This window comes from Camelus bactrianus, chromosome 1 (genome assembly GCF_048773025.1).
Source record: "Camelus bactrianus isolate YW-2024 breed Bactrian camel chromosome 1, ASM4877302v1, whole genome shotgun sequence".
Taxonomy (NCBI): domain Eukaryota; kingdom Metazoa; phylum Chordata; class Mammalia; order Artiodactyla; family Camelidae; genus Camelus; species Camelus bactrianus.
The window spans coordinates 41,765,274-41,786,994 of record NC_133539.1 but is presented as its reverse complement, the minus strand read 5'-3'; the positions used below and the strand labels follow the sequence as shown (position 1 = coordinate 41,786,994).

At 35.0% G+C, this 21,721-nt stretch overlaps 1 protein-coding gene across 4 annotated transcripts in view; it reads left to right on the top strand.

Annotated features, from left to right (window-relative positions):
• Positions 1–21,721, top strand: part of IMPG2 (interphotoreceptor matrix proteoglycan 2) — a 66,335-nt gene that overhangs the window by 3,020 nt on the left and 41,594 nt on the right. For 2 of the 4 annotated variants that reach the window (XM_074362395.1, XM_074362390.1), the window contains exons 2-6: positions 9,239–9,405; positions 11,799–11,830; positions 11,935–11,958; positions 16,961–17,010; positions 18,138–18,220. In XM_074362395.1, the coding sequence (XP_074218496.1) occupies positions 9,239–9,405; positions 11,799–11,830; positions 11,935–11,958; positions 16,961–17,010; positions 18,138–18,220 (356 nt within the window). Of the gene's footprint in view, positions 1–9,027; positions 9,406–11,798; positions 11,831–11,934; positions 11,959–16,960; positions 17,011–18,137; positions 18,221–21,721 lie in introns of those variants that run through there. The other 2 variants (XM_074362404.1, XM_045503923.2) reach the window with 2 other exon arrangements.

Here is a 21,721-nt window from a genome sequence, read left to right as displayed (position 1 = left end):
CTCATTATAATTCAAAATTTGTGATACTTTGGACAGAGACTGAGCCAAATATTATCTTTCTACCAGCCATGGAAAAAGGACTTGCTGAAAGTATGGTATTTATATAGCTTCAGAGGAAAATTTACATTATTTTAAGAGAGTAAATGGTTTATATCTTTGAAGCACTTCAAAAATACTAATTTATGATACTGGATAAATTAATTATAATCTTAACTTCTACATTATGGTAATTTTCCTAAATATACCCACAAAATATGTTTAATGAGATATATTTACCTATTTGACTAGCTATTTTACATACATGAAAATATGATCAGTTTCTATATTTTATAGTTTTTCCATTCTGTAAATTCATGCCGATTACTCTCAAGTTGGTGCACACAAAACTTCTTACATCTAAAATGGTGGCACTTCTCACAATAGACCCTGAAGCAATAGAACTAAGATTTTATTTTATTTCTAATTAAACAGTGTTATCCTTGATCTCGTACCTTTTTATTATGTTAATTCATTCTCTTTTCCTTATATTTACTAACCAGAATTGCTTAATTGATCATAATATGTCCCTTAAATGTTTGAAGGATTCCCAAACTTCGCTTTTTGCTGCTCAAGAGCCAATAAAAAGCCATAATATGGGCAGGGGGAGGTTATAGCTCAAGTGACAGAGTGTATGCTTAGCATGCACAAGGTCCAGGGTTCAATCCCCAGTACCTCCTCCAAAAATAAATAAACTTAAATATCTCCCCCTCCTGCCAAAATAAAAAATAATTAAATAATATACTAAGAAATAAAATATTTAAAAAATTAAAAAGCCATAATATGGATATGATACTAGTAAACTAAAGTTGATATAGATGATGAAATGATAGTGAAATCAGGCTTATTCATTCATGCATCTGTTCAACCAATGTTATTAATCAGTTACCCTCAATCTGAGCTGCTACTCTGTCTTCTTTATTTTCCTCCAGCTTGTCCTTTCTGTCCTTCTCCCTCACCAAAGCAAGTGGTTTTAAAATAAAAAAATTAATGTGTGCTATTACATATATTTATATATTTGACTTTAAAAAGTGACACAATATATTAGAAGTGTATTTATATTTGGAGTGTATTTATATCTCTTGGTTGTATTTTGGGGCTATCAAACTTTCTAAGCAGTAAACTTTTCTTTTACTTTTTAAATGGAAACCCATTGACATGGCCTTTTATGTATAGAGCATATGCCAGAAGTGGCAAATTCCAAGGAGAGTGGGAAGAAAATAAAGGATCTGAAGAGGAATGAGAATGACAATTTGTAGTTTATCAAAATACTTCTACTACATAGATTTTTACTTAATGTTACTTTAGAATAGGTTAGAATATCTAGATAGCTGCTGGCTAAATAATGAAGAGGAAATAACCAATCATTTAAGGAGTATGATTATGCCTTTTAATTGCTTTGCCCTTGTGTTTATAAATAAGTACCGCACGCTAACTGATTGTGCAACCGGAGCTCCCTTGTGTTTATAAATTCAAGAGATACTATTGAAAAAGAAGCCAACAAAAAGAAAAATAAAGCATTCCTAGAGTAACTGACTTTAAAATACAGGTCCTATGAATGAGACTATTGGAAAGGGACCTCATAAAGCTAAAATGGTTGGCACAGCACATCAAGATTTTAACAATGTTGATTTAGCTATTACTGTTATGTTTAAAGAGTAAGTATTTTATTTGTTATGCTTTTGAAAAGTGGGAAAAATGAATATTTCCACATATGTCTTGATTTTGAAGAGAAATTGGCTTATGCCCTTAGAACCAACTGTCTGGAGATTGGAGGGAGTCCAACCAAGGATCTTTGCTCTTTCCATCAACTTCATTCATTCATGGTTTGCCTAGTTTTTCCTTCATAGATAATTTGGTATCAGTTGCTAGTTAAAATAACAAATTTGAAAAATAGCTCCATTTAAGCAAGAAATAACTGCATTTAATTTAATGATTTGTAAAATTAAACATATTTAGGCTGCTTAGAGTAGGATGTAATTAATAGTATCTCTCCTTTAAAAGTATATTTGTAGTTGGACTTTTAAAATATAGCTTTATTAAGGTATACTTTGGTGGATTTTAAACTGCACATATTTAAAGTATATAATTTGATTAGTTTGACAAAGGTGTTTATCCTTGAAATTATTACTGCAGTTAAGATAGTGAAGTTACCATTTATCTCCATTTTCTCATGTGCCTTTGTAACCTTCCTTCCCTCAGCACTTCCCTTGACCCCAGTACCGAGGCGATGACTAATCTACTTTCTGTTACTATGTATTGTTTGCATTTTCTACACTTTTATATATGAATGTAATCATACTATGTGTTCTTTTTTGTCTGACTTCTCTTACTTGGTTTAATCATTCTGAGATCCATCCATTTTTTTGTGTGTCAATAGTTTGTATTCTTTATTATTGGGTATTATTTCATTTTATGGATATACTGCATTTTGGGATATTTGAGGTTTTCAGTTACTGGTGATTACAAAGAAAGCTGTCATGAACATTTGTGTACAAGTTTTTGTGTGAACGTATGGTTTAATTTCTGTTGGTTAATAGGAGTGGAATGGCTGTGTCACATGATAACCGTATGTTTAACTTTTTAAGAAATTGCCAAATTGTTTTCCATTGTAGTTGTACCACCAGCAATATGTTGTGATTCCAGTTTCTCCACATCTATGCAATACTTGGTATAGTCAGTCTTTTTTAACTGTAACCATTCTAGTAGATATGAAATGATATCTTATTATGGTTTTAACTTGCATTTTCTTGATGGCTAATGATGTTGAGCACTTTTATGTGCTCATTTGCCATTTGTATATCTTTTTTGGTAGAGTCTATTCAAATATTTTACTCACTTAAAAAATAACTATTCATCTAATTATTGAGTTGTAAGTGTTCTTTACGTATTCCAAATACAAGTTCTTTGTCAGATATGTGTTTTGCATACATTTTCTTCCAATGTGTGGTTTATCTTTTTATTTTCTTAACAATGTCTTTTGGGGAACAAAAGTTTTAAATTTTGATAAAGTCTAGTTTATTAGGGTTCTTTTCATCATGCTTGCTTTTGGTGTTGGGTCTAAATTTGCCTAGCTCAGAGTCACAAAGATTTTCTCCTGTTTTTTCCTATGGAAATTTTATAGTTTTTAGGTTTACATTCAGGTCTATAGTTACCTTAGTTAATTTTACTTCAGTTAATTTTTGCATATGGTGTATATGGATCTAAGTTAAATTTTTTTTGCATATGCATAGCCAATTGTTCCAGCATCATTTATTAAAAAGATTATCTTTTTTTTTTTACCTTTGTACCTTTGTTGAAAATCAGTCTTCTGTATATGCTGGATCTATTTCTTCACACTTCATTTTCTTACACTGATCTATTTGTCTGTTTTATGCCAGTGCCATACTGTCTTGATTACTGTAAGCTTTATAATAAGTCTTTGAATTAGGTAGTGTGGGTAAGTCCTTCAACTTTGTTCTTCTGTTTTGAATTTGTTTGGTTATGCTAGGTTCTTTGTCTTCCATAGAAATATTGTAATCAGCTTTCCAATTTGTACAAACAAGGCTACTGGGATTTTGACTGGGATTGTGTTGAATCTATTGATCAATTTGGGAAGAATGATCATCTTAACAATATTGAGTCTTCTGATTTATGGAGATGTATCTCCATTTATTTAGATCTTTGTCAGTTTCTCTCACCAGTGTTTTATAATTTTTAGTGTGTAGGTCTTACACATCTTTTTATCAGGTTTATTTCACTTTTTTCTTGCTATTGTTAGCAGTATTTTTTAAAATTTAGTTTCTGATTGTTCCTTGCTAGTATATAGACATAAAACTGATTTTTGTATATTGATCTTTTATTCTGTAACTTTGTTAACCTCACTTATTAGTTCTAGTAGCTTTTTCATATATTCCTTACGGTTTTCTACGTAGGTGATTACTTCATCTACAAATAAAGATATAGTTTTAATTCTTATCTTCCAACCTGTATGTCTTTTATTTCTTTTTCTTGCCTTATTGCACCAAATTGACCTTGGGCTCCACAGTTCTGAAAGGAAACTATATTACCCTAAAAAAGTACTTTGCTTCATTCTAGATTTCTATGTACTAGATAAAGATGCACAGCCTGAGCCCTAGTAACAGGATTAAAGACAGATTAAATGCTGGCATTTCCTTCTAAAGAATATTGTCATCACATTTACCTTTCCTCCACTGGTTTCCTTTGCCAGAAGAGAGGCATTTGTAGATTAGTTATCTTCTCAAAAATAGAAAGTTTTCTCCAGCAGTAACTAAAGTACATGAAAATTATTTGGCAAGGATAGGACTTCTGAACAAACAGACCAGATAGTGAAGTATGTGACATTTGTCTGTTTCACCCGAAGGTGGAGTTTTGCCTTCCTTAGTACCTCTTCCCTTGGAATCATGCTGATTTTGCTCTTCTCTTTATTGCCTGCACTGTCCTATTTAGTTTTCCCCTCTCTGAACTGCATGAGTGCTCCAGACTTCCCCCAGTTCTCTTCCTTTATCAGAATAAAAGTGTTCTGAATTCTATTATCCCACATTAGTTAATTGGACCTTCTTGTCAGATAGCTCTGAATTGGAAAACAATTACAAAAATTAAGGATGTGTAGTGGACCCTGGAAAAACACAGGTTTGAGCTGTGAGGATCCACTTATACATGGATTTTTTTCAGTAAATATGTACTACAGTATTATATGATCCAGGGTTGGTTGAATCTATGGATGTAGATAGAATCTTGGATAAGGAGATTTGACTGTCAAGTTATATGTAAACTGACTGTGCGGAGGGTCAGTGCTCCTAACCCCTGCATTATTCAAAAGTCAACTATATTACTTCTCTGGTGGGAACTGCATTTTTTTACAGTTTCATTGAGGTATAATTCACATACCTTACCATTAGCCCATTAAAGTATAGAATTCAATGGTTTTTTAATATATTCATAGAAACAAGCAACAGTCACCACACTTAATTTAGGAACATTTCAGCAACTCAAAAATAAACCCCTCACCCTCTAGCTATCACTTTCTTGTCACTCTTCTTTCCCTACCCCTCTCCCCAGGCCTAAGCAACCACTAATCTACTTTCTTTTTCTGTAGAATTACCTATTCTGGATATGTCATATAAATGAGATAATACAGTATGTGGTCTTTTGTGACTGGCTTCATTTACTTGGCATAATGTTTTCAAGGGTCATCCAGTTTGTAGCATGTATCAGTAGTTTATTCTTTTTTATGGCCAAATAATAATATTCTGTTGTATGGATATACCACATTTAGTTTATCCATTCACCAGCTGATGGGCATTTGAGTTGTTTTCATTTCTATTGGTTGTTTACCTAGGAGTAGAATTTCTGGGTCATACGTTTAACCATATGAGGGACTGCCAGATTGTTTTCCAAAGTAGCTGCACCATTCCCACCAGCAGTGTATGAAAGTTCTGATTTCTCCACATTTTTGCCAGCATTATAATTTTCTTAAAAAAATTACAACCATCCTAATAGCTGTGAAGTGGTATTTTGTGGTTTTGATTTGCATTTCTCTAGTGACCAATAATGTTGAGCATCTTTTTATACGGTTTTGGTTAAGAAACAAAGTAGATTAGTGGTTGCTTAGGCAATATGTATATGTGATTTTTTAATATATTGCTCATGTATCTTGCAACCTTGCTGAACTTGTTTATTAATTTTATTAGTTTATAAGTAGATTTCTTGGGAGGTTTTTTTAGGAGATGAGGACGCGTAGTTTAGAGGAGATAGCTTATGCTGTTCTTCTGTAAGTTCATGACAGAGGCCAAGAGAAGGCCTGCTGTGAAACCTGGTGTGATTTCTACACTTCTGTATACTCCAACTACATTTTCCACACACAAAGTTTTTCCAAGACTTTATGAAAAATTTGAAACATACAGAGTAGTTGAAAGAATAGTATAGTGAACACCATAGTCTTACTACCTGGTGCTACAATTAACATTTTATATTTGCTTTATCATATATCTGTCTATCCAACCATCCTATTTTTTAGTTATATTTTTATAAATTAAAGACATCAGTACATTTCCCCGTTAGACACTTGAACATGAAGATCATTAACTAGAGCTTTATATTTGTTTACTGTTTTAAAGGTGAAATTTACATAGAGTGAAATGCATAAATCTTAAGTGTACTATTTGGTGAGTTTTGACTAATGCACACACTTGTGTAACCCATATGTCTCTTAAATTTGGGTGAAGTACCACCCCAGAAAGTTCCCTTATTCCCCTTGCAAGAAACTCCTCCCCTCTTACCCTCAACTATCAGGCAACCAGTCTTCTAATTTTTTTAAACCATAAGTTAGTTTCACCTATCTTGGATTTTATATAAATGGAATAGTATGAACTCTTTTATGTAAGGCTTCTTTCACTCAGCCTTTTGAGTTTCATTCATGTTGTTGCATGAATTAGTAATTTGTTCCTTTGATTCTATTATGTGGCCATATGTTTGCTTATATTCCTGTTGATGGATACCTGGGTTGTTTCCTTTTTTAAGTTACCCTGAATGAAGCTGCCCTGGCATTGAACGTAAGTCTTTCTGTGGATATATGCTTACTTCTAGCTTGAGGGAGTACCTAGGAAGGGAATTGATGGGTCATAGGCTTGGTGTATATTTGGTTATATAAGAAAATACCAGTACTTTTCCCAAAGTGGTTGCCCTATTTTACATTCTTGCCAAAAATGAGGGTTGTGGTTGCTCCACATTCTTGCCAAAATTTGGTATTATCCATGTAAAAAAGTTTAGCCATTCTGGTTCATATGTGGATGGTTTAATTTGCATTTCTCTAAAGAATGAATGATAGCACGTCTTCACATACTCATTGACTATTTGTATCTCTTCCTTTGTAAAGTATCTGTTCCAGTCTTTTACATGTTTTAAAAATTAGATTGTTTGCCTTTTTGTTAGGGAGCTGTAGAAATTCTTTAAATATTCTAAATACCAGTTCTTTGTCAGAGATATGTAATTTAAATATTTTCTGTCAGAGTTATGTCTTGCCTATTCATTTTTATTAATACTGTCATTGTTGAGCAGAAGTGTTTAGTTTTGATGAATTTTAATTTCAGTTTTTTTCTTTTACACTTGTTGCTTTCTGTATCCTGTCTATGAAATCTTTGCCTATCCTCAAGTTATGTAGATACTCTTAATATGTTTTCTTTTAGGACCTTTGTAGTATTAGTTGTTATATTTCAAAGTAGTTTTTATGGATATGGTGAAGAAGTTATTGAAATTTATTATTCTTACAGATATATGGTTATTTGACCTCACAATATTTTTAGTGCTTTCTTTCAATCGCCTCATTTCATAACCAGACCTTATAGACATTTGCTTTTTGTTTTTTACCAACCCAGACTTTCACATTTGCATTGTCCTCTAGTGTATACTAAACTTTTATTTGAAAGTTTTAAGGGGAATAAGGAAAGAAAGAAAGATTATACAAGTGGTCAACTCTGCCTCAGTTAGTGCCTGCTGAACTCTTCCGCTGCAGAAGATCAAAAGTTCTAAAGAGCAGTAGCAAGGATGCAGTTAGTTCACTGAAATAGAAACAAAGTTTGCAACCAAGAGTTCAGTATAACCTGAAAAATCAACTCGTAGAGAAACTTTCAATATTCATTTATTTCACTCTCTGTTAAAGCTTAAGAGTTGTTTTTAGGCCGAGACCTACATCAGATAACCTTTGGACAACCAGAATCCAATACAATAATAACATGTGATATTTATGTAGCACTATGTAGTTTATAAAGTGCTTTCACAGATAAGGTAAGTAACGCAGTTATTATTCATCTCATTAAAAGAGAGAGATGAGTACATTGAAGTGTTGAGTGGCTAGGTAAAGTAAGTTAACTGCAGTTACCAAGCTAGGACACGGTGAGGCTAGGGCTAGAATTTAGATCCTTCTCACTCTTTGAGTTCAGGGACTCCACCTCAATATGGTGCTGAATAAGCATTCAGTCTTCTTGAGATGAAAAATAATTTCCTTGATCTCTGTCCATTTAAATCCTTCTTTCTCCCTCACCACCTTCCTCCTCTTCTCTCCCATCCCAATCTGTTACCCGCAGTGCCCTGCATCTGCCCACTTTAATGGTTACAGGATAGCAATATACTTAGTGTTCTACAAAACGTGCAGACAGCTTGTTTAATGTTCCTTTGGATTTGGTGCTTTGGAATAACTTAGCAAATAGATTATATTAGCTTTTATTTTAATACCGTAGTATATTTCTTCTGAATATCATTTTCTTTTTTCTTTTTCGCTTTCTTTTTTTTAGTTCTCATATCTTTTTAAAAATTAATAGTTTTTTTTTTTTGAGAAGTTTTAGGTTTACAGAAAAATAGAGCAGAAAATCCTGAGAATTACATATACTGCCACTCTTCCATACACATGTTCCCCTCTTATTAACATCTTGTGTTAGTGTAGTATATTTGTTACAATTAATGAGCCAATATTGACACATTATTCTTAACTAGTGCTCATAATTTACAAAAATTCACTCATTGTGTTCTATGTTCTATGGGTTTTGACAAACATACAATGATATGTGCCCACTATTAAACAGTTTCATACAGAATAGTTTCACTGCCCTAAAATCCATTGCTTTCCACCTCCTTTATCTTTCTCTCTCCCCAGCCCCTGGCAACCACTGACCTTTTTATAATTTACATAGTTTTGCTTTTTCCAGATGTCATATTGTTGGAACCATAGAGTATGTGACTTTTTCAGATTGGCTTCTTTTGCTTAGCATTATGCATTTAAATCTTCTCCATGTCCTTTCATGGCTTGAAACCTCATTTCTTTTTATCATTGAATAATAATTCCATCATATTGATGTACCTACCACAGGTTAGTTACTTACCTGTTGAAGTATACTCAATATCAGCTCTACTTTTGTAAACTGTAAGCATGGATTTTTTTTTTTTAAGAGATGGGGAAAAAACCCCAGTCTATTAGGAGGTGAATCAGTTCCTTTTTGCAAGGAGGAGTGGGGAGTACACATTCTCTTCAGCTCTGAAAACTTTAAGCAGGGCACACAGAAGGGCTTTGACCGAGAGTCATTCCCATGCCTCTCCACAAGAGACGTTGTGGGCGGCCATGTCTTGGGAATGTGAATAAACAGTCCCGTGATCATTATGAGAACCCCAAAGTGCTTTCCATAAAAACACCTCTCTGTTTGTTTTTCAGTATGTCAGGAAGCTGTCTGGGAAGCCTTCAGGACTTTTTGGGATCGACTTCCTGCGCGTGAAGAGTATCATTACTGGATGAATTTGTGTGAGGGTGGAATCACAACTATATTTGAAATGGGCACACATTTTAGTCAGTCTGTGGAACATAGAAGCTTAATTATGAAGGTAAATGTAGTAACAAGGGAAGAAGTTGCTGGACTATCACAGGAGCATGTATACACAGCTCAGGCCTAAAGGAAGAAAGAACAAATGTCAAATCCCTGCATTACTCTTTTTTGTTGAATCAGGCTAGTCAAGTGGCCTGCCACAGGGCAGCCAGTCTTTGTGTGCCTAGCTCTGGCCATTATAATAAGCATTGTCAGATTGGGAGTGTTGGCTTAACAGATGCACACTAACATATATAAAATAGATAAATACCAAGATTTTACTGAATAGCACAGAGAACTATATTCAGTATCTTGGAATAAACTATAATGAAAAAAAATCAGAAAAAAGAATGTATATATATATGTACAGGTATAGGTGTCACATATATGTATAACTGAATCACTTTGTTCTACAGTTGGAACTAATACAATGCTGTAAGTCAAATATACTTAAATTAAAAAAATGGGGAGTCAAAAAATAATAAGCATTGTTAACCCAAGAAGAGCCTCAGGCTCATTTAAAAATGTACATATTTGGAAATAATACTCAGCAAAGATTTAGGCCAAGAATATAAATCTGTGGCAAACATTCTTGCCAGAGTTTTGCACATTATCAATTCAGAGTGGTACCAATGACTCAAATTGAGATAGAGAATATAGGGTTTTGAATAAATGTTTGGTAAAGTATAAATATGATTCTAATTAATGAATTTGCTTCCTTGTTTTTCATTTAGTTTATTCTTAGCAAAGGATAAATAAGCATGCTTATAGACAAATTACTTGCCCACCCTCCCCTTTTCATGTAGCGTGCATGTATTTGTGACAAGAGCATGAAACTGTTTAGATACATGTAGTAGGTTGCTCATGCTGTGTGATAGGTCCCAGCATCCTTATTCCTTTTGTTCAAGTCCTGCATGTCCTCATCTCAGATGTGACCTCCTTTGTGAGGAATTAACCCCTAGCCTAGAAGATTTAGCTCCCATAATTCTTTGAACTCCATAATTCTTTATTCTTTCTTTAATGTTGTACTTCTTACTTATTATTATTAGTTGTACATGTATATATGGGCCAATATACCAGAAGTGTAGACTAAAATTGACAGGAGATCAGGCTAGGAAGGTGAGTAACTGAACAAGTTTGGATTTAACTCTGTAGTTGATAGGAAACCATTGAAAGGTTGTAGATAGGTGAGTCACTGGGGCTGATTGGACAGTTTTGAATTGTGAAACAGTTATATGGTTTTTATACACCATATGATAGATTAGAGGGGACAAGACTGGAGTAGAGAGACCAGTCACTACTTCAGGCCTGAGGGGATGAGGGTCCTAACTAGGCCATGAGATAGAGAAAGGGAGCAGGAGGGCTATAAGCAGGAAAAAAAATTAGTAGGACTCTGATGGTTTGGATGGGGGTGAGATAGGAGGAAGCAATGGCCTGGGAAGGTTTCTAGCTAGATGACTATCGCCGAGAACTCAGGCAGAGAAGCAGCTCATATCTGCTGAGGGGCAGAATGACTTTGCTTTTTAATGCATTGTTTTGAGCCATCTGTGAAGTGTGAATTGCTTGATATTTAGGTATGAAGCCAAGAAGAGCAGTCTGGGTTATAAATATAGCTATAGGAATCACCAGCCTCGGGGTAGTAATTGAAATCATAAGAGTGGCTGAGATTATTCTAGGAAAGTCTGTGGAGTAAGAAGAGCAATGAGTTACTTATAAATATCTTGAGAGTTATATAGATTAATAGTCTCTCCATTTTACAGATGAGGAAACTTAGTCCCAGCACCAGAGAGATTTTGGAATTTGTCTCCATAGCAAAGAAAAGGGATTTGAAACTAGGTCTTCTAATTCCACATTAGTGTTCTTTTTATCATATTGGTCTTAATAAAACTAGTAATTTAGAGGAAACTTGGAGGTAATGTGCTTTGTAATGCCCCAAAGGAATAATCCAATTATTGATATAATTTATCTTTTTGTTTGAATTCTGGAGAATCAGATTTAATAGTTATTTCATCCACATGATTATATTATTCTATGATAAGAGTTTCTGTAGATTTGTTAAATCACAAAACACTTTGGTTCTAAGTCTGTGGAAGGTTAATGTGAAACCCTCCCAATCTTTAACTTTGTAGACCTTTTTGGAATGATTAGTGGGAAAAGTCCTTTAAATTGTGCCCATTAAGAGAGAGCACAGGAACTTTTGGGAGCACACAGAGAGTGAGTGTTGGGACCTTGTCAGCCACAAAACAAACCTCGCATCATTAGTACCTTCCTTTAACTATTTGTCTCACCATAAAGAATAATAACATAGATTCTATGTTAGGGCATTAGTGTTCTCTGTGCAGTGAGTTATATTTACTGCTTAATAACTGTCATTAACTCACATGGTCATTTTTGTATCTTTGTTTTCCTTAGAAACTGACGTATGCAGAGGAAACCGTCAGCGGGTGAGTGTCTTTTTTCCCTAAGTTCATGTTTGGCAACAGAGAGGTATTATACCTACTCCAAGACTCACCCCAAATTTAATGATTCCTTCCTATTTTTTCGCCAGTTCCTGCAATGACCTGGCCTGCGGGTAAGTCTCAAATGCTTTTCCTCCCCTTGAGGCCACTTCCCTTTCCAGACCATTTCCATAACCACTATGCTTGTTTACTGTCTGAACTTACCAGGAGGCAGACTTGTTCTTTTCTCTTGGGTGAGAAAACAGATTTTTGGAAATGGAATATGAAATGATCTACTGTTGTTGAGGCTTACAGGCTAATGATAATATTGATCTAAAATGGTATACCTTAGTGGGAGATATTTTATTAAATGACGGGTGGTGATACGAGTCACTTTATTATGTAATGATGATTATGATCTTGAAACATAGGAATAGCACAACCTTGATGAATCCTCCACTGTTATGAGTCTTGGCTCTGTTGGTCTTTAGGCTTAAGATTAAGGTCATTTCTGGCTCCTGAGCAGAAAGCAGATCATGGAGGCTGAGGGATTTCGAGCCTACAGGGACTAAGGATTTCCAATTCAGTCCACACTCTCAAGATCTAGATTATGCCAGCATGTGGGTGATTATTTTGAAAAGCACCACCAGGGCATGCAATTCAGATCAGAGTCTTGAATTTTGCCTCAAGTTAGATGGAAGGACAGATTGAAAAACCAACTAGGTGAGTCAGTGTTCAGAGATCCAGCCTGGAGAGCAAAGTCCAGGCAAAAGATAGAGCACACATGTGGGTGGTAGTGGGGTGTGTGTAAGTTTCAAATCAAACTGAGTAAACAGGAGGGAAGTGGGACTCTTTGTGGTCTCACTTCATACAGCTGATGATACCACCGAGTCTATGCTGGGGCCTGGGATTGAGCACCTATTTAGATGTGGGGCCATGTGGTGTTTCAGGTGTGGGTTCACCACTGAGAGGCAGAGCTCGAAGTTTCCTTGTGATTGCCATTGCAACACACAGGCAGTGCACTAAATAATCTGGTGGGTCCTGCCAGTGCCAGTAATCTTCATGGTTGTACCTAATAAAAATGATAGCACACCTTACACATCCTGTATGGTTAAGAAGCACATACAAGCTATAATAAATATGGGCTTTTCTCCATCACAGCCAGACATCTTGAAAGCATCTCCATTTAGGTCCAGTCACTGCTTAACTCCCTGCCATCTCATCATACTGTTGTATCTTCAATAACCAGCACAGAGCCCAGTCTAGGATATGTGCGCCTAAGTGTTTGTTAAATGAATACCTGAGTTTCTGTTCAATCACCCAAGTCTATTATCAGGACCCTGATGCTATTCTCAATGTAAGGATGGATCTTTGGAATTTTTTTCCTGGTATCTCAGTTAACTTAGATTTATAGATAAGGATGCCTATCATGATCACAAAGACAAATACACATCTTTTTTTCAGCATATATTTTATTCTGTTTGGGATGACATGTGTGCCATTAACCCCTATTTTCTTTTATGTTTGTTTTGCATTTCCTACTTTTCATAATGCTTCTGCATATAATATTTTACTTAGTTTTCATCAACATCTTTGTGAAGTAAGCAGGGTAGGAGGTGTTCCTGTTTTAGAGATTAGTTCTTGAGGCCCAGAGCAACTGAGATATTTTTCCAAGTTATATGCAAAGTTAGTGATACAGCTGGGACTAGCACCCAGGATTCCTAACTCCTTGCCTGGAGTTCTTTTGTGGTCACATGCTGATTACAGTCAATAGATTCTAGAGCAAAGTAAAGTATAGAAAATTGTAAAGGGGAGTAGTAATCTAGTTTTGAAATTATTGCTGGCTTGTTTCACTATATTTTTAGCCATATATTCCATGGGGCTGTGATATCTTTTGACACAATTCCATCTGAATTCCACTGACATGATTAGGCAGTAACTGTGAGGAGTAAATTATGTGCTGGATAAGCTGAGGAAATAAGACAGTAGGGGGTGGTTTGCTGCTGGGATTAAACTAAAAGTCTTAGCCGACCAACTTCCAAATTTGTAGTTTGGCCTAGAAATGAAGTATTTCTGTCTCCAGACTCAAAGCGACTCTGTTCTAGCTCTGTTGTGAGTGACTCTGTTCTAGCTCTCTGCAGGAGGCGTGCCTAATGAGAGCATGTGAAAGGATTCTTGTTGTTAAGTGTTCTTTATTGTCTTTTGAAAGGAGTGGGAGAGGATGAGGGGATTCAGTGGTGGAGTGTTAGACAAATGACTTGAGTTACTGAGAGTTGCCTACTTACCATCATTAAAGTAATGTTATTTTGAATTCCCTAAGTGAAATCTTGTTCTGCTGAAGTAAACAAACTTTCTCCATTCTGAATGCTTACGTAGAGAATTAGCTTCAGTTCGATTTGGATGTGGGGAACGGTTTGACCAACCCCAGGTGAGGTCTGGTTTTTCTGCCATGTCGTCCCACTTTGCTGTTCTAGTGACTGTATTGTGCTTTGTCTTAGTTGAACTTCTTTGCTCTTCTTATCCAATTGTTCTTCAGAGCTCTCCAACTTTGACTGGGTTTCCCTTCCTCTTTCTTTCTGGGTCCTCATATACTTTGATTTTTAGGTCATTTATATAATAAGATCACTATAATTAAGACTAAGTAAAACCATCTTGGTTGCTCTTCTAGAGAGAATGGGTCACACAAAGGCCATGTTGTCTAGAATTGAGGTGGAAAAGAGTGAGATTTCTAGAATCAGATGGCCCTATTTTACATCACAGCTCCTTCGTTGGCTAGCTCTGTGACCCTGAGCAAATTCTTAATCTCTCCTAGCATTAGTTTCCTCATATGTCTAAATCATGGTAATAGAGTTTTTCTCTGAAGATTGATGCCAGAATTGAGTTAACCAAGGTAAAGCACTTAGCACAGTGCTTGGCAAATGATAAATTTAGTTGTAATCATTTTTGCTATTATTACTATTTTAAAATTGTTTTTATTTATTTATTTTTTGGGGGAGGTAATTAGGTTTACTTACTTTAATGGTTGTACTGGGGATTGAACCCAGGACCGTGTGCATGCTAAGCATGTGCTCTACCACTGAGCTATACCCTTCCCCACTTGCTGTTATTATTATTGAAAAGGGAACTGGATATGAATGGGAACTTTAGGTGTGGCTTGGCCATATCAAGTCATTGTGTGACCCTGGGAAAATTGCTTTGCCCATTTGGACCTCAATTTTTCATCTATAAAATGAAGATACTGGGAAGGGGTTCTGCCTTGTAGGCAATTAATAAACCCTATTCAAGCCTTATTGTGTCAATGTCTGTTCCAAATGCATCTGAAATCCCATTTTTTAAGCTCCATCTCCTGCAACCCAAGAAGCCTTTCTCATCACCCATTACTCATCATTCATCATAATGACTTATCCAAATGTTATATTCCTTTTGGTTCTTTTGGATGACAGCTCACTCAGTAGCAATTTCCTGCAAGTGCACTATAAATAACCAATAGTGATGGATTTGGTGTACTGGTCTAATACGTTACTCTTTCTTAGACAGTATTTTTTTAAACCAGAAGAATCTTTATGATGAGATTTTTTTTAACCTATGTTTCTCAAATTTTCTGCCAAAGCCTGGGGGTTTAGGGAGCATGGCCCTAGTTAACTCCCTGACTCGTTTCAGTCATGAAATGTTTTTGAATTATCATATTTTATCTTAATATTCACTTAAACTTTATAGTCTACTCTATAATATATAGCTACATTTGTTTTAATTAGAATGTTTTAAATTTCCTATCAGTTCTTACTTAGCTCTCTACTTATCTATGCTTCAAGTAAAAAATTGATGGTTCAGGATGTGTGGCATGTTTATCTGGTGGCTTTGAGTCTGCCTTCCCAGCCCCCTGATCTAGTTTACAGCAGCAGGACAATCTAAATCTGAATGGGACCTACTGCGGCACTGGCAAGTCTGAGAAGGAGACATTTTGACTGTGATTAAATCACTTTTTAAAGCTCACTTGTGTAAAGTCAGAGAGAGTATTCAATTATTATAATTTAAATTAAATATTTTGGGGTATGTGGAAATTTGGACTTGCAGAAACCCACTTTCTTTTCTTTAGAGCAGGGGCTTTCTCAGATTATCCTCTGATCTCTTCTGATCTTTGCTTGCAGTCGCAGACTGGCGTGGTAAAAGCATGGCTGGGGGACCTGACACCTGTTAGCAGTATGGCCTACAGCAAATCAGTTCTCTAAGCTTGACTTTTTTATATTAAATTTTTTTTCTGATTTCTGTGATCTCTCAAATGAGATGAGATTTGGGCTTACGTGCTCCCCTTAGCAGCCAGTACTTTCGTGTCTGTACTACTTGTTGAATTTGTAATCATTTATTTGTTGTCTGTTTTCTATAAGACTGTAACCTTCATAGACCATGGGTGTTTCGTTCACAGCTATATGCCAAGTGCCTTCTACACTACACTGGTTGGCCAATAGTATTTATTTATTTATGCCAAAAATATCTATTCAGTGCCTACTAAATGGTGGCACTGATTCTGATTTAGGATGGAGATATGGCAAGAATACAGCAGGTAAGGTCCCTAATCTCATGGAGTTTAGATTCTTGAGGCAGTCCTGTTCAATAGAACTTTCTGTGATGATGGACATGTTCATTACTGGGCTGTGCGATAAAGTAGCCATTAGCCATATGTGTTGAATACTTGAAGTGTGGCTAGTGTGGATGAGGTTCTGAATTTTAAACTTCATTTAATATTAAATTAAATTGTCACATATGTCCACTGACTGTCATGTTGGACAATGCCATTCTAGACAGTTAAGGGGGCAGGGGACAGAGATAAAGAAGTAGATAAATAAATGAACAGAATAATTTCACATAGTGATAAGAACTGAGAAGAAAAGAAACAGGGTTATGAAATTTTAACTAAGGGATTACTTTATGTAGGGTGACTCTAGTTGAGTAGGCATCAAAAATGTAAAAGTAAATGAATTGTAAAGACTATTATTACTAGTTTTTAAATTTGCTGCTCAGTGCTTTGGTTTGGTAATCCTTGTTTGGAGATCTAGTTAATTCCTTTTAGGAAAACAACCCCCCAAATAAACTCTCACATTTTATCATGTTGTTAACGCCAAACATTTTTTTTCCTAGCCCCGAACTGTCATCTCCAGTTCCTGTTGGTGATACCTCAACATTGGGAGGTATGCTTTTGTGCCTTTATGCAATTTTTAAATTGTTTATTATTTAATTGCAAGTGAGCACATTTTTCAGCTCACATTTAAAAAATACTATGTTTCTTTCTCCATGTGTTGTTCAAGAGTCTCAAGAAATAGTAATTTTTTAAAAATTTTATTTTTATGAAGTATAGTTGATTTACAATGTTATGTTAGTTTCAGGTGTACAGCAAAATGATTCAGATTCATATACACACACACACACACACACACAAAACTATTTTTTTTCAGATTCTTTTCCATTATAGGTTATTATAAGATATGAATTTAGTTACCTATGTTATATAGTAGGCCCTTATTGGTTACATATTTTATATATAGAAGTGTGTATCTGTTAATCCCAAACTCCTAATTTATGCCTCCCCCTCTAGAAAAAGTAATTCTTTTTTTTACTTATTTTATGACATTATGATGTAGGTTTCTAAGAATCTTAAATTATTAAGTATGATACGAATCTGAAGACTGCTTAAAACAAATGTACAACGTAAAGAATTATATAGGCAAAAACCCTATAACCACTGCTTATGTCAAAAGGTAGATGAACCTTTCTAGCTCCACCGTTTGTCATTTGTCTTGTAAGGCTTTCCAGAGTAAGGATTTTTCTGATTGCATTTGTGGTGTACTTTAACATGTTTCTTTGACCTCTGTATTTCCTATAAATTGCTTTATTCTTAATTTTTTTTAAGAAGGTCTTCTTTATTGGAAATTTCAAACATGTAGAAAAATAGCACAATGAGGCCCAGCTTCGACAATTATAATTCATGGCCAGTTCCAACCTTCACCCACTTCCCCTCTCTGAGAGTTCGTTTTACTAGATAGACTCTTAAAGATAGGAACTTTGTATCCCTGGTGTCTTGCTTAAAGCCTGCCATATAGTAGGTATCAATTAATACTTGTTGAATTATTGAATGAGTCATATTTATTTCTTGTGCTGGGGAGGCTCTAAATAAATGTGTCTTGAGGTTAGAATGCACAGAATTTCTAGGCATGCAGATACTTACAGAAGAAGCTTTGAAATCAGTTTCTTATTTCCTGATATGAATTCTAATTTCGTCAGGGACTGACTTCATACATGTTTTTGCTTTTCTACTTAGGTGCTAGTCTCAGTGTTCCATATCCAGGAGTGACCTCCTATGAAGGTATCTCAGAGAGCAGCTTGGAGAAGCCAGAAGAGAGTGTAAGTGATGTTCTATTTTGTTATTTAGTTTCTCACCTGGAGGACAGGGGTTAAAGGAGATTTATAGTCCATTCTCAGGTGACACAAAACTTCAGGTGGTTCCCTTTGTGGAAATGTTGTAGATTCTAAAACTAGCACATTAAAAAGAATCTGCGATTCCTTGGTGAGCCAAGTAAACCTGCTTTTTGGCAAAGGATGGCTTCAAATTGTAAGTGAGATGACTTGGGGCCCGGGGAAGTGTCGTCAGGGTAAGCCTACTGTCTTTTGTGGGCTGTGTACATAATTGATTGTGAGGGTTTTTGCCTCTGTTCTTCTATCCTTTAATAAATCAGGACTTAGTCTTTTCTTCAGAGGGAAAGGATATAGATTTTAATGTAGTTTAAAATTAAAGAAGTACCAGGCTTTTAAAATGCATCTTTACTAATAGTAATCTGTCCACTAAACAACATTAAACTGGCTATCACAGTCAAATTAAAAGAAAAGTGTACACTTTCAGGAAGATAGAAACATTTTGTTAGAAATTTTATTAAAAATGCATAAATCCTAGATTACTTAATACACAGCAAACTGAACTTATTCACTAGAAAGGTACAATTTTGTTACCCTACACCTTCTCTTACCAGCTTGGACATTTTAACATCTATCAAGTCAGGTTAAGCTCCTTCCCTGTCACTGAACAAGGCTGGTGGTGGTTTGGGATCCTTGAGGAGATGTCTGAATCAGTACTTTTACCCTTAGTACAACCGTCCATATTAGATGGTACTGGAAAATACTGGCATTTGATAAATATTTGAATAAAAAGTAATACTGTAGTTCTGAACTGGAGTCTGAACAGTTATGATTTAGGTCTAGAAACATTTACAGGATGAGACAGAATTCCCTGTAATAGAAATGAAGGGACTGTGTGTAATCAATTGGATGGAGCGTTCCAAAACAGAGAGGATGACTTGAAGCTAGTGCATAGAACCAGTAGGAAGACAAAGCAGCACAGAGGTACATAACGGGAATTAGAGAGCCTGTACCTCTAGTTCAAAGTGAAGTCTGATGTACAGTTTTACAGTTCAGTTTTTTTCACTAATATGTTTTCCAGATACTCTTTTAGAAATTACGTACTTGATTTCTGTCTTCATATATATAGTACTTACCCTGTATATTATTATGTGTATTTAATCAGCAAAATTTAAGTTTTTCAGAATCTTTATTCTTCTCCTGAGTCATGCAGGAACATTAGAACGTTAGAATGATTCAAATGATCACCCTACTGTTTTATATAATATTTTTCAGTATTTTTGTTCTTTCTCTCTTTTAGTTCTCTCTTTTTAATCCCACAAGTTAGACTGTATTATATTTGTTATATACAGTTAAAGTTTGTTTGTTTTGTATTTACCCAGATGTTTACCATTTTGGCTTCTTAAAACTTTTTTTTTTTTTTTTTTTGCATTTTAGACCTCTCTTTTGGAATAATTTTCCTTCTGAAATATATGCTTCTGATATTACTTTAGTGAGAATTTCTCACTGGTTCAATCTCAGTTTTTGGTCACCTGAAAATTTCTTTATTAACTCTCTATTCTAGAAAGATACTTAAAAATCTATATTAAGGTCTAGATTGAGTTTGGTTGTGGTTTTTTTTTTTTTTGTCAATGTTTTATTCCACTATCTTCTAACTTTTATTGTTGCTCCTGAGAACTCATCTAACAATTCAGTTCTTACTCCCTTGTTGGTAATCTGGCTGTTTCCTTCATTTACTTTTAAGATATCTCTCTATCTCCATCTATATATCTATATCTAATGATAATAGATAATGATGAAAATTTCTCTGAATTTATTATAAACGTAAAGCCTCATATTAAGGAAGTACAACAAATCCAAATCAAAATAAATAAATATAAATACACTCCTATGCCCATTTTTGTGAAACTGCACAATCCCAAATGCTGTGAAGTGCACTTTTGGAAGTATGCTATAGTGTACTAATTTTAGGATACATTAATAGAAATTAGAGTCTACTATATGGGAGATGATAGTCATACCATATTTTAATTGATCAGACCTCAATTGTGTGTACCACAGTCTAAGGAAGACATTAAGAGCCTGAGAAGTATCAGGAGGAAAGGAGATGGTGAAAAGTCAGGGAAGACGTGATAGCTGCCTGTACTAATTTGATGGGCTCTCTCTGGGGACTACAGTTTTTATATATGTTCCAGGTTACAAAACTGGGATCAGTGGAAATTTACAGAGAAATATATTTGAGTTTAATATTAGGAACTTTCCAACCATGAGAGAGCTTTTTTGGAAATGTAATGGTCTGCCTTTGAAAATCTTTCAAAGACTTTCTCATCAGAGCCATTTAAACTGAGGATGTACAAATATTTGTTGGGAATACTGTAGAGAGAATTCAAGCATCAGAAGGGATGGTGGAATCTTTGAGGCTTTTCACAATTGTGAAGTTTTGAAAGTCTCTGGTTATATGATCCATCAGGACAGAAAACTGAAACAGTGTAAAAAGCCCCTGTGCTCTTTTCCTGACTCTGCCATTGGTTTGCTGTGAGCCCTTAGGCTAGCCATTCTTCTGTCTCAAACCCTGTTTTTCTTGTGTTTCAAATTGGAGGGACTTGGATTAGAAGAGCACACGTGTGTTTTGCATTCAACAGTTATTACTGTGTGGTGCTAGTAGTGTTGTTCTATTCCCCTCAGACCCTCTACATTTACTAATTGGAATCTTCTGTAAGAAACCATTGTCAGCTCTTTCTCACTTGTTTACTAAATTATTTACTTATATCAGTACAGACTCATGGATATTTATTTTATTTTTTAGATTATAATCCACTATTTATTTTGTTGCTCAAATTGTTCCAGCTTTAGCTAGTGAAAGACCTGAATTTAGATGTTACAGAGTACAAAAAGTTTGTTGATATGGTTTCAGATTCCACACGACAATTAACCTTTAAAAACCTACCACTTGCTGAGTTTGGCATAGGACCTGAAAACAATAACCACGATTATCTGAAAAGGCTGTTAAGTATTCCTGCCTTCCCCAGCACATACCTGTGTGACTAGATTATATTCATGAACTTCAACAAAAATAACATTTTAAAAAATTGAAGTATAGTCACTTTACAATGTTGTGGCAATTTCTGGTGTACAGCATAATGTTTCAATCATACATATACATGCATATATTTGTTTTCATATTCTTTTTCATTATAGATTACTACACGATGTGGAGTATAGTTTCTTGGGCGATAGAGTAGAAACTTATTGTTTATCTATTTTATATATATAAATTAATTAATATTTGTAAACCTTGAACTCCTAATTTATCCCTTCCCATCCCTTCCCTCTCTGGTAACCATAAGGTTGTTTTCTATGTCTGTTGAGTCTGTTTCTGTTTTGTAAGTAAGTTCATTTGTGTCTTTTTTTTTAGGATTCCACATATAAGTGATATCATATGGTATTTTTCTTTCTCTTTCTGACTTACTTCACTTAGAATGATGATCTCCA